This window comes from Oncorhynchus clarkii, chromosome 11 (assembly GCF_045791955.1).
Source record: "Oncorhynchus clarkii lewisi isolate Uvic-CL-2024 chromosome 11, UVic_Ocla_1.0, whole genome shotgun sequence".
Lineage (NCBI taxonomy): Eukaryota > Metazoa > Chordata > Actinopteri > Salmoniformes > Salmonidae > Oncorhynchus > Oncorhynchus clarkii.
Window position 1 is genome coordinate 23,025,230 of NC_092157.1, and position 11,035 is coordinate 23,036,264.

Sequence of the window (11,035 nt, forward strand, 5' to 3'; positions counted from 1 at the left end):
ATTTTTTTTTTCCCCCATCATGTCAAACAAAAAGGCACTGGGTTTGAAGGTAGGCCTTGAAATACATCCACAAGTAAACCTCCAATTGATTCAAATGATGTCAATTAGCCTATCAGAAGCTTCTAAAGCCATGCCATAATTTTCTGGATTTTTTCCAATCTGTTTAAAGGCACAGTCAATTTAGTGTATGTAAACTTCTGACCCACTGGAATTGTGATACAGTGAAATAATCTGTCTGTAAACAATTGTTGGAAAAATGACTTGTGTCATGCACAAAGTAGATGTCCTAACAGATTTGCAAAAACTATAGTAAGAAATTTGTGGAGTGGTTGAAAAACAAGTTTTAATAACTCTGACCTTTTTAGTGTAAACTTCCGAGTTCAACTGTTGGTGTGTGTATACGTGTGTGTGTGTATACGTGTGTATATATGTGTGTGTGTGTGTGTGTGTGTGTATATATATGTGTGTGTGTGTGTATATATATGTGTGTGTGTGTGTATATGTGTGTGTGTGTATATATATGTGTGTGTGTGTATATATATGTGTGTGTGTGTGTATATATATGTGTGTGTGTATATATATGTGTGTGTGTGTGTGTGTGTGTATATATATATATATATGTGTGTGTATATATATATATATATATATATGTATGTGTGTGTATATATGTATGTGTGTGTGTATGTGTGTGTGTGTGTGTGTGTGTGTGTGCGCGCGCGCGCACTACATGGCCAAAAGAATGTGGAGACATGCTCGTCGACCATCTCATTCCAAAATCATGGGCATTAATATCGAGTTGGTCTCCCCCTTTCCTGCTATGACAGCCTCCACTCCCCCGGGAAAGCTTTCCACTAGATGTTGGAGAGTTGCTTCGGGGACTTGCTTCCATTCAGCCACATGAGCATTAACTTGTCACTAAGCTCAGGGTCTTGGGTCAGAACCCCAGGTGGTGAGGGAAGGCAACAACACCTCTGCCAAGCTGATCCTCAAAACGGCGTTCCCCCTCCTGTACTCCCTGTTCATTCATGACTGCGCGGCTGCTATTTTGCCTCTTCAACCTCAGGCAGCTGAAGAAATTCGGTAAGACCCTCAAAAACTTCTACACATACACCAGAACATTGTCAGACTGCATCACTGGCTGGTATGGAAACTGCACCTCCCTCAACCGCATGGCTCTCCAGAGAGTGGTGCGGTCAGCCCAACGTATCATCTGGGGCCCGCTGCTTGCCCTCCAGGACAATTACAGTGCTCTGTTTCAAAAGAAGGCCAAAAAGACCATTAAGGACCTCAGTCACCCGAGCCATGGACTGTTTACTTAGCTACCGTCTAGCAGACTGAGTCCGTACAGGTGCATCAGTGCCAAGACCGAGACTAAGAAACCGCTTCTATTACCAGACCATCAGACTGTTGAACAGCAATCACTAGCAGTCTACCAGGTGACGCACACTCACACAAAACACACGTACACACTATCTTACACACACACCCACATCGTTGCTATGGCACCGATAGACATTGCAGCTCTGCTTCTAGCTCCTAAACAATTTCAGTATTTTGTTAACGTTTTTTCTTAGGTTATTAGCCCAGAATGTTTTTTTTCTGTTATTACATACAGCCGGAAATGACTTTTTACAAGCATTTCGCTACACGCGCAGTAACATCAGCTAAATATATGTATGCGACCAATGCAATTAAATTTGATTTAACACAGTCACACACACACACACACACACACACACACACACACACACTCACAAATACTGTATTCCTGATGTGGCTCATTGTAATATTTCTACTACTGTACTTTGTATTTAGTTACACTGTTTCTACACACCGCATATTTATCTACTTGATTCTTGACATAGCTCACTAATATATCTACTGCTGTACGGATCATTCTTAGTATGTTTTGTGGAAATAATTTTACTTTCAGAAAGTATTCCCACCCCTTGACTTTTTCTTACTGCCTGAATTGCAAATGGATTAAGTTGAGTTTTTGTCAATGGCTTGCATTCAATAGCCTATAATGTCAAAATTTCCAAATGTGCTTAACGAGTCGCATCAGTTGCATGGACTCACTCTGTGTGCAATAACTGTGTTTAACAGGGATTTTCAAGCACAGATTCAACAATGCAGACCTGGCAGGTTTTCCAATTCCTCGCAAAGAAGGGCACCTATTGGTAGATGGGTGGGGGAAGCTTAATTACACCCATTCACTGCAAAGATACCACTCAGGGATTTCACCATGAGGCCAATGGTGGCTTTAAAACAGAGTTTGTCTGTGGTATGAGAACTGAGGATGGATCAACAACATTGTAGTTTTTCCAGAATACTAACCTAAATGACATTGAGCAGAATGAAGCCTGAGAGGTATATGATTGGGCCGTGATTGGGAGTCCCATAGGGCGGCGCACAATTGGCCCAACATTGTCCGGGTTTGGCCGGACTAGTCCGTCATTGAAAATAAGAATTTGTTCTTAACTGAATTGCCTAGTTAAATAAAGATTAAATAAAAAATTTACCTTTTTTTTACCAGTCAACCTATCAGGGTAGTTACAAACAGCACAGGAATGAAATCAACATGTATTGATCACATATTTAGTAATGCTGCAGATATTAGCTTGAAAGCAGTATCCACATCCATCGGCTGTAGTGATCACAATATAGTAGCCATATCTAGGAAAACCAAAGTTCTAAATGCTGGGCCTAATGTAGTGTATAAGAGGTTTTTCAATTAAGTTTTGTTGTGATTCCTATGTTATTGATGTAAAAAATATATGTTGGTCCATAGGGTGTAATGAGGAGCAAACAGACACTGCACTTGACACATTTATGAAATTGCTTTTTCCAGTTGCTAATAAGCATGCAGCCATTAAGAAAATGATTATAAAAACTGTTAAATCCCAGTGATGATGATTGATGAGGAATTGAAAAAGTGTGTGGTTGAGAGGGATGAGACAAAAAGAATGGCAAATAAGTCTGGCTGCATAGCTGATTGGCAAACTTATTGCAAATTGAGAAATCATGTGACTAAACTGAATAAAAATAAGCAGAAACTACACTATGAAACTAAGATAAATATAGAATGATAGTAAAAAGCTTTGGAGCACCTTAAATTAAATTCTGGGAAATAAGGTAAACTCGGCTACATCATTAATTGAAACAGATGGCTCATTCATCACAAAACCAACTGATATTGCCACCTACTTTATTTTTTTCATTGGCAAGATTAGCAAATTTAGGCATAACATGCCAGCAACAAATGCTGACACAACACATCCAAGTATATCTGACCAAATGATGAAAGACGAGCGTTGTCATTTTAAATTCTGAAAACTTAGTGTGGAAGAGGTGAACAAAAATATTGTCTATCAACAATGACAAGCCACCAGGGTCTGACAACTTGGATGGAAAATTACTGAGGATAATAGCAGAAGCTATTGCCACTCCTATTTGCGACCTCTTCAATTTAAGCCTACTAGAAAGTGTGTGCACTCAGGCTTGGAGGGAAGCAAGTCATTCCACTACCTAAGAATAGTAAAGCCCCCTTTACTGGCTGAAATAGCTGACCAATCAGCCTGTAACCAACCCTTAGTAAACTTTTGGAAAAAATTGTTTGACCAAATACAATGCTATTTTATAGTAAACAAATTGACGACAAACTTTCAGCATGCTTATAGAGAAGGACATTCAACAAGCACAGCACTTACACAAATGACTGATTGGCTGAGAAATTGATGATATAAAGATTGGGGGGGGCTGTTTTGTTAGACTTCAGTGCGGCCTTTGACATTATCGATCATAGTCTGCTGCTGGCAAAACGTATGTTATGGCTTTACACCCCCTGCCATATTGTTCATAAAGAGTTACCTATCTAACAGAACACAGAGGGTGTTCTTTAATGGAAGCCTCTCCAATGTAATCCAGGTAGAAATAGGAATTCCACAAGACTGCTGTCTAGGCCCATTACCTTTTCCATCTTTACTAAAGCCACGGGCTTTGAGGAAAACCAGAGTGTCTATGTGTGCGGATGACTCCACACATGTCAACTACTACAGTGACTGAAATTACTGCAAAAGTTAACAGTTGCAGTTTTAGAGTGGGTGGCAATGAATAAGGTAGTCCTAAATATTTCTAAAAGTATTGTATTTGGGACAAATCATTCACTAAACCCGAAATCTGAACTAAATCTTATAATAAATAATGTGGAAATTGTGCAAGTTCAGGTGACTAAACTGCTTGGGGTTATGCTGTATTGTAAACTCTCATGGTCAAAACATATTCATACAACAGTAGCTAAGATGGGGAGAAGTATGTCCATGATAAGGTGCTGCTCTACCTTCTTCACAGCACTCTCAACAAGGCAGGTCCTACAGGCCCTAGTTTGGTTTCACCAAGACTATTGTTCAGTCATGTGGTCAAATGCCACTAAGGCTTTAGGAAAATTTTAAATTGGGGAGCACAGGTATCCCTTGGATGTACACAGAGCTAATAATAATAATAATAATATGCATGTCAATCTCTCCTGGCTCAAAGTGGAGGAGAGATTGACTTCATCATTGCTTGTATTTGTGAGAGGTATTGACATTTTTTATTTTTGTTTTTATTTCACCTTTATTTAACCAGGTAGGCAAGTTGAGAACAAGTTCTCATTTACAATTGCGACCTGGCCAAGATAAAGCAAAGCAGTTCGACAGATACAACGACACATGGAGTAAAACAAACATACAGTCAATAATACAGTATAAACAAGTCTATATACAATGTGAGCAAATGAGGTGAGAAGGGAGGTAAAGGCAAAAAAGGCCATGGTGGCAAGGTAAATACAATATAGCAAGTAAAACACTGGAATGGTAGTTTTGCAATGGAAGAATGTGCAAAGTAGAAATAAAAATAATGGGGTGCAAAGGACCAAAATAAATAAATTAATTAATTAAATACAGTTGGGAAAGAGGTAGTTGTTTGGGCTAAATTATAGGTGGGCTATGTACAGGTGCAGTAATCTGTGAGCTGCTCTGACAGTTGGTGCTTAAAGCTAGTGAGGGAGATAAGTGTTTCCAGTTTCAGAGATTTTTGTAGTTCGTTCCAGTCATTGGCAGCAGAGAACTGGAAAGAGAGGCGGCCAAAGAAAGAATTGGTTTTGGGGGTGACTAGAGAGATATACCTGCTGGAGCGTGTGCTACAGGTGGGAGATGCTATGGTGACCAGCGAGCTGAGATAAGGGGGGACTTTACCTAGCAGGGTCTTGTAGATGACATGGAGCCAGTGGGTTTGGCGACGAGTATGAAGCGAGGGCCAGCCAACGAGAGCGTACAGGTCGCAATGGTGGGTAGTATATGGGGCTTTGGTGACAAAACGGATTGCACTGTGATAGACTGCATCCAATTTGTTGAGTAGGGTATTGGAGGCTATTTTGTAAATGACATCGCCAAAGTCGAGGATTGGTAGGATGGTCAGTTTTACAAGGGTATGTTTGGCAGCATGAGTGAAGGATGCTTTGTTGCGAAATAGGAAGCCAATTCTAGATTTAACTTTGGATTGGAGATGTTTGATATGGGTCTGGAAGGAGAGTTTACAGTCTAACCAGACACCTAAGTATTTGTAGTTGTCCACGTATTCTAAGTCTGAGCCGTCCAGAGTAGTGATGTTGGACAGGCGGGTAGGTGCAGGTAGCGATCGGTTGAAGAGACATGTTGAATGCACCGAGCTGTCTGTTTGAACTACTGGCACACAGCTCGGACACCCATGCATACCCCACAAGACATGCCACAAGAGGTCTCTTCAGTCCAGAACAGACTATGGAAGGCACACAGTACTAAATAGAGCCATGACTTCATGGAACTCTATTCCACAGCAAGTAACTCATGCAAACAGTAAAATTAGATTTTAAAAATTAAAAAACAGACTAAACTCCTAGAGGAAAACCTGGTTGTCTGCTTTCTAACAGACACTGGGAGATATACACCTTTTCAGCAGGACAATAACCTAAAACACAAGGCCAAATATACATGAGATGCTTACCAAGAGGACATTGAATGTTCCTGAGTGGCCTAGTTAGTTGACTTAAATCTGCTTGAGAATCTATGGCAAGACTTGAAATTGTCCGTCCAGTAATAACCAACAACCAAATTGACAGAGCTTGAATAGTTTTTAGAAGAATAATGTGCATATATTGTACAATCTAGGTGTGCAAAGCTCTTAAAGACTTACCCAGAAAGATTCACAGCTGTAATCACTCTTAAAGACTTACCCAGAAAGATTCACAGCTGTAATCACTGCCAAAGTTGATTCTAAAATATATTGACTCAAGGGTGTGAATACTTATGTAAATTAGGCTTCTGTATTTAATTTTCAATACATTTGCTAACATTTGTAGACACATTTTCTCTGTCATTATGGGGTGTTGTGTGTAGATCAATTACATTTTGAGTTTAGGCAAAAACATAAAATGTGGAAATTCAAGGGGTATGAATACTTTCCAAAGGCACTATGTATAAGTTGCATTTTGATGACTGTTAGTGCCATTTGGGATGAGTCCAATTTAACTACCCAACTTTCTTCATTTCAAATGTTTTTTGTACTTGTTTTTACTTGTTAATTATTTGTGTACTTGTTTGACTTTTTACTGCATACTTAGGAGCTAGGAACATAAGCATTTTGCTGCACCCGCTATAACATCTGCTAAACTGTGTGCGCGACCAATAAACTTTGAGTTGATTTTATTCAGGTGTTGAAGGAGGCTGGATGATGAGTGTGCCGTGGGCTTTGTGAATGATTCATATAAGACCTTTAATAAGAGAAGAGTCTAGGAGGTCTGCACTCGACACTGAGAATCCAGGATGAGAGGTATGGGGGGTGGCAGCAGTAAGCCTGGGAGGGAATGCTCTGTGCCCCTCATCTACCTCGCACCACCACCCTACTGCATTCTTCACCCTGTGGTACCGCCAATGCAATAACCGGGCCCTAAAGGTGAAGAGGAGAGCAGGGATGGATGCGTGACACAGAGAGGGGTAGATAAAGGGAGGAGTTAGATGAAGGAAGGAGGGGATGTAAGGTGAATGGAAGTTGTGGAGGGGTGGAGAGACTGGGGAAAGGGCTGTACTCGGAGGACTCAGTGAGGTGTTTGCTCTTCCTGAGATGGAATATTAACATCAATTATGGGCTTGGATAAATCTCAGGGTGCATGCTTGTCTGAATCATCAGTTTGCCTGGGGGTTATAGACCCATTTTCCATACTTTATTCCATACCTGTCACATTCAATCTTCTCATGACTGTAACCATACAGAGATACCCAGGGCTAGGTCACATAGAGGTCATAGTTCAGTTCTCTGACAATTACTGTACTGTAATATAGACTTATTATTACCAGAATGTGAAAAGCCCCTCAGACCAGAGGTTATATTTCTGTGACTGTAACCACTGTACCTTTTTTTATTTCCAAACCAATGCCCTCTCAAATTGTTTGTAAACAGGATTTATTATTTCCTGCAGATATCGTGTCTCTGCATAAATGCTGACGGAGAGGAATATAGGGATATTTTAGATATCTATCTATTCTAATCTTAATGGTCCTTTGTTGGTGTACTATGAATTCTATTTGCATTAGATTTAGAATCTGCCTGTTCATCACTGTACCCACTCTGCATACAGCACAGCAACTGTGCGTCGTTCTGTCAGGTTGCAACATCAAAGGAACGCCATGGTTACTCCATAGCAACTACGGTTTCTTCAATGATATTGTTTCTTCAACTGGACATGGTTTTACTTACAAGGTGTTCTAGATTTGGAACAATTATCTACCTTGTTCTTATCACCTCTACCATGGCATTGACAGTCAGTTCAACTCTTCTGAGTATCTGAATATTGATGTGAAGGAAGTCTGTGCTGAGCTCAAGTCCATAACTTTCTTCTGGACTAGTGCAGCCGCTCTTGTGCATAAAGATGTGTGTGTGCATGTTTGCTTGTGCATGCATTCTTTCATCCACTGGTGTTCATATGTAATGCTGCCTGATTTTATTTCAGTTTACCTGTCTTCCGGCTAAACCACTGGAGCCTGGAGGGAGAAAAGGAGGATAGCTAATGATGTTAACGAGGCTAGCGGTCTCTTCCCCCCTTAACAATCTCCTTAATTAGCGCGCTAGTCACACTGCTACACGGGACCCATTACCTCAGCTGGAGCTGTCACAGGCTGTGTCAGGACCAGCACTGATGGAGCTCCTCTACCAGATAAACACACACACACAGGCACTCCCCTCTCGGCGGCAGAGTGTGTATTGACATTTGCCTCCTTGGTAATGCACAGATAGCCACCCCTGATTGGATGGCGACTTATCACCCCTGTGGAGCTCTGCGTCAGTGCACACGTCAGTCCAGACATGCTGGGACCAAGGACAGATTATACCCTTCAATTTTGGGTCCAATTATTCACTTCGTTATAATTCGGGTACCTGTACATGTTGGTCATGTCATACTGACGATGCACCGGGCATTATGTGTGAAGGCAGAAGTTATGAAACGAGACACCATAATGAACATCAGTCGTACACCGGAGGATCACCTGGCGATTCAACATGATGGCCGATGTTCTGTGGTCAGAGGCGATGGGATGGCCAACCGCTCATTATGGTGTCTTGTCCTTTACAGTGCTCAGGAGTGAGGTTCCTCTCTCTGCCTCCCATTGTGCTGCCATAGGCTTTTTAGTGTTGCTTCAATCAGACAGTCATCCTCACAGCTCCACTGCAAGGTATGAACTTAAAGGGCTTTGGATCTCCGGGAAGAATGCTGCGTTGGCGGCAGGGTTGTACTTCTCTCCCAGTCGGGTCTTTAAATGGATTTAGCTGTCGCCTGATTTCCCCTGAATGTTTTATTCAACAGTCTGTTGTCTTATCTGAATTTGAGGGCTTAAACACTCCGTCTGGAAGGAAGGATAAGTTGCACTAACTATGTATCGCTTTCCTCAACCACAATAATCCTTAAACACACAGTTAACACACTTAAACACACAATCCTTAAACACACAGTCTTATCTTAGTACTAGTCAAACCTGTTTATTTATCCCACAACATACGGTATCATTAAGTATAAACGTTCAAGTTTGAATAAACTTAACTCCAAGTAGTTAGCTGTGGAAGTAAACATTTTTTTTATTTTTCTGTCAGCCTCTTTTCTCTGTGTCTTGGTCTTTCCTGTGATCAGCTCTGTGCATCTGCTCCCATTTAGTATTCTAGCCAGCTGCTGAGTCACAGAAATCTGCTATTCGCCATTTTTCCCCCTCTGCTCGTGTGCTCTGTGTAGCTCACAGCAGCTCTGTCCCTGTGCTCTGTGAAGCTTGTGGCCCTTGGTCTAGTCTATTGTAACTCTTTCCGCCCCCTCGCTATTCGCCCCTCTGTACTTAACACAGCTCTGCTCTCTGTCCCTATCCTTGTATAACCCATGGTCCCTAGGGTACAGCAACTCTGTCCCGGGTTCTCTAGTTAGCTCTGTCCCTGTATAACCTATTGTGTAAACCAGTTTTGTCCATACTCTGTTTAGCCCTGTGCTCTGTCCCTGTATAACCTGTTGTGTAAAGCAGCTATGTCCAAACTCTGGTTAGCTCTGCCTTCTCTGGGCCCCGTCAGTGAGGCTGATGGGTAAAGGTCAGACTGAGTCTGTGTCCTGTGGTGAAGGTGTCATCATGATTAAGCACTAGTGACATGGCAGTCAGCTGGCTACCCACGAGAGCCTCCTGCCACTGTCATGTTGGTTAAGTTTGGAAGAGGAGAGAAGGATGGAGAGTGGAGTGAAGGGTTGGGTGGGTGTGGAAGATTGGGGTGAGAGGAGGCAGGGTGAGAGGAGAACGGGATGTTTAGATGGGGGGAGGATGGAGACGGAGGAAATAGGGCTGTTTGGGTGGATGCTTGGCTCTGTTTGGGTCAGAACATTAATCACAACCTTGTCAAGTGACAAATAGATGAGACAGAAGTCCAGGGAGCAGCCGGAGCCTGTGAACGAAATTGGCTGCTGAATTGAGGCATGCCATGTGTGTCTGACTTACGGCGGCCATTAAACAGACAGCTATTACTTTGGAAGTTTAGATGACAGTGGAAGGTTTTATTGATGTGTGGAAACATACTGACTGGCTCGAAAGTTCACAGACCTGCCGTTTCAACTGAGTGATTGTGTGTGTGTGAGACTTACCGGTCTGTCATAACCTGATGATGTGGGTGTTCTCTCCTCCAGTGTCTGGCAGTGTGGGAGACCTTCCTTCTCTCCCAGAGAACAGAACCCAGCGAGGAGACTGACAGAGACAACACCCCCTAACCTCCACGATGCACTTCTTCTCTATTACGCAACCCTCTGCCTACTACCCCCTACCCAGGGGGCACAGCCAAAGACATCTTCCAGCACAACCCGGAGGACTCCTGTAATTGAACCCTAATCATTCCAATGAAGCTTCACTTTAAAGTCACTTTAGCACAGACTGTGATAAATCTGAGAGATCTTTAAATATGCATGATCAGCCAGCCGCTGCCTTAGGGCTTCTGTATGTACAGCCCTGGATCTGAGGGTAGATATACTGAGTACACTGATGGATCCCCCATGATTTTCACAGCAATACAATGACATACTTTACTTGTTTACCTGTTTTACAATGACTCACTATGGTATTTTGATAACAGAAAATAAACTAAAGAGTGCCACTTTTTTTTATTTTATACTATACACATTTTTCTCTTTGTAAAGCTTTAAATTGGGTTTTTAAGATGTTGGCATAATAAATGGATTGCTAAATTGCATTTTCTCAGTACATGGTGTTTTATGGAGCCTAAGCTATTGGCTTGTAGTTAGTCTTAGCAGCGAGCAGCAGCAGCCTCTAGAACTTCTCTTTGGATGGCAATGTTCTTTTCATGTAGGTGCTTTTCAAGATATTACGATCTGCGAAGCTTATGACGAACACTACCGTCTGAAAAGGAAACCATGCTAAACTCTTCAGAAAAATGCAATCTTTTCCATTGATCATGAAATATAATCCATTTTCACACCAGTGTCTCGTTA

The 11,035-nt window shown here is 41.8% G+C and overlaps 1 protein-coding gene across 2 annotated transcripts in view; it reads left to right on the forward strand.

Annotated features, from left to right (window-relative positions):
- The window catches only part of LOC139420376 (sorting nexin 7), a 37,505-nt gene extending 26,729 nt beyond the window's left edge, over positions 1-10,776 (forward strand). For both annotated transcript variants that reach the window (XM_071170411.1, XM_071170412.1), the window contains one exon: positions 10,220-10,776. In XM_071170411.1, coding sequence (XP_071026512.1) covers positions 10,220-10,300 — 81 coding nt within the window. In that variant the 3' untranslated portion in view covers positions 10,301-10,776. The remainder of the gene's footprint in view (positions 1-10,219) is intronic.
- The last annotated feature ends 259 nt before the right edge of the window (positions 10,777-11,035 follow it).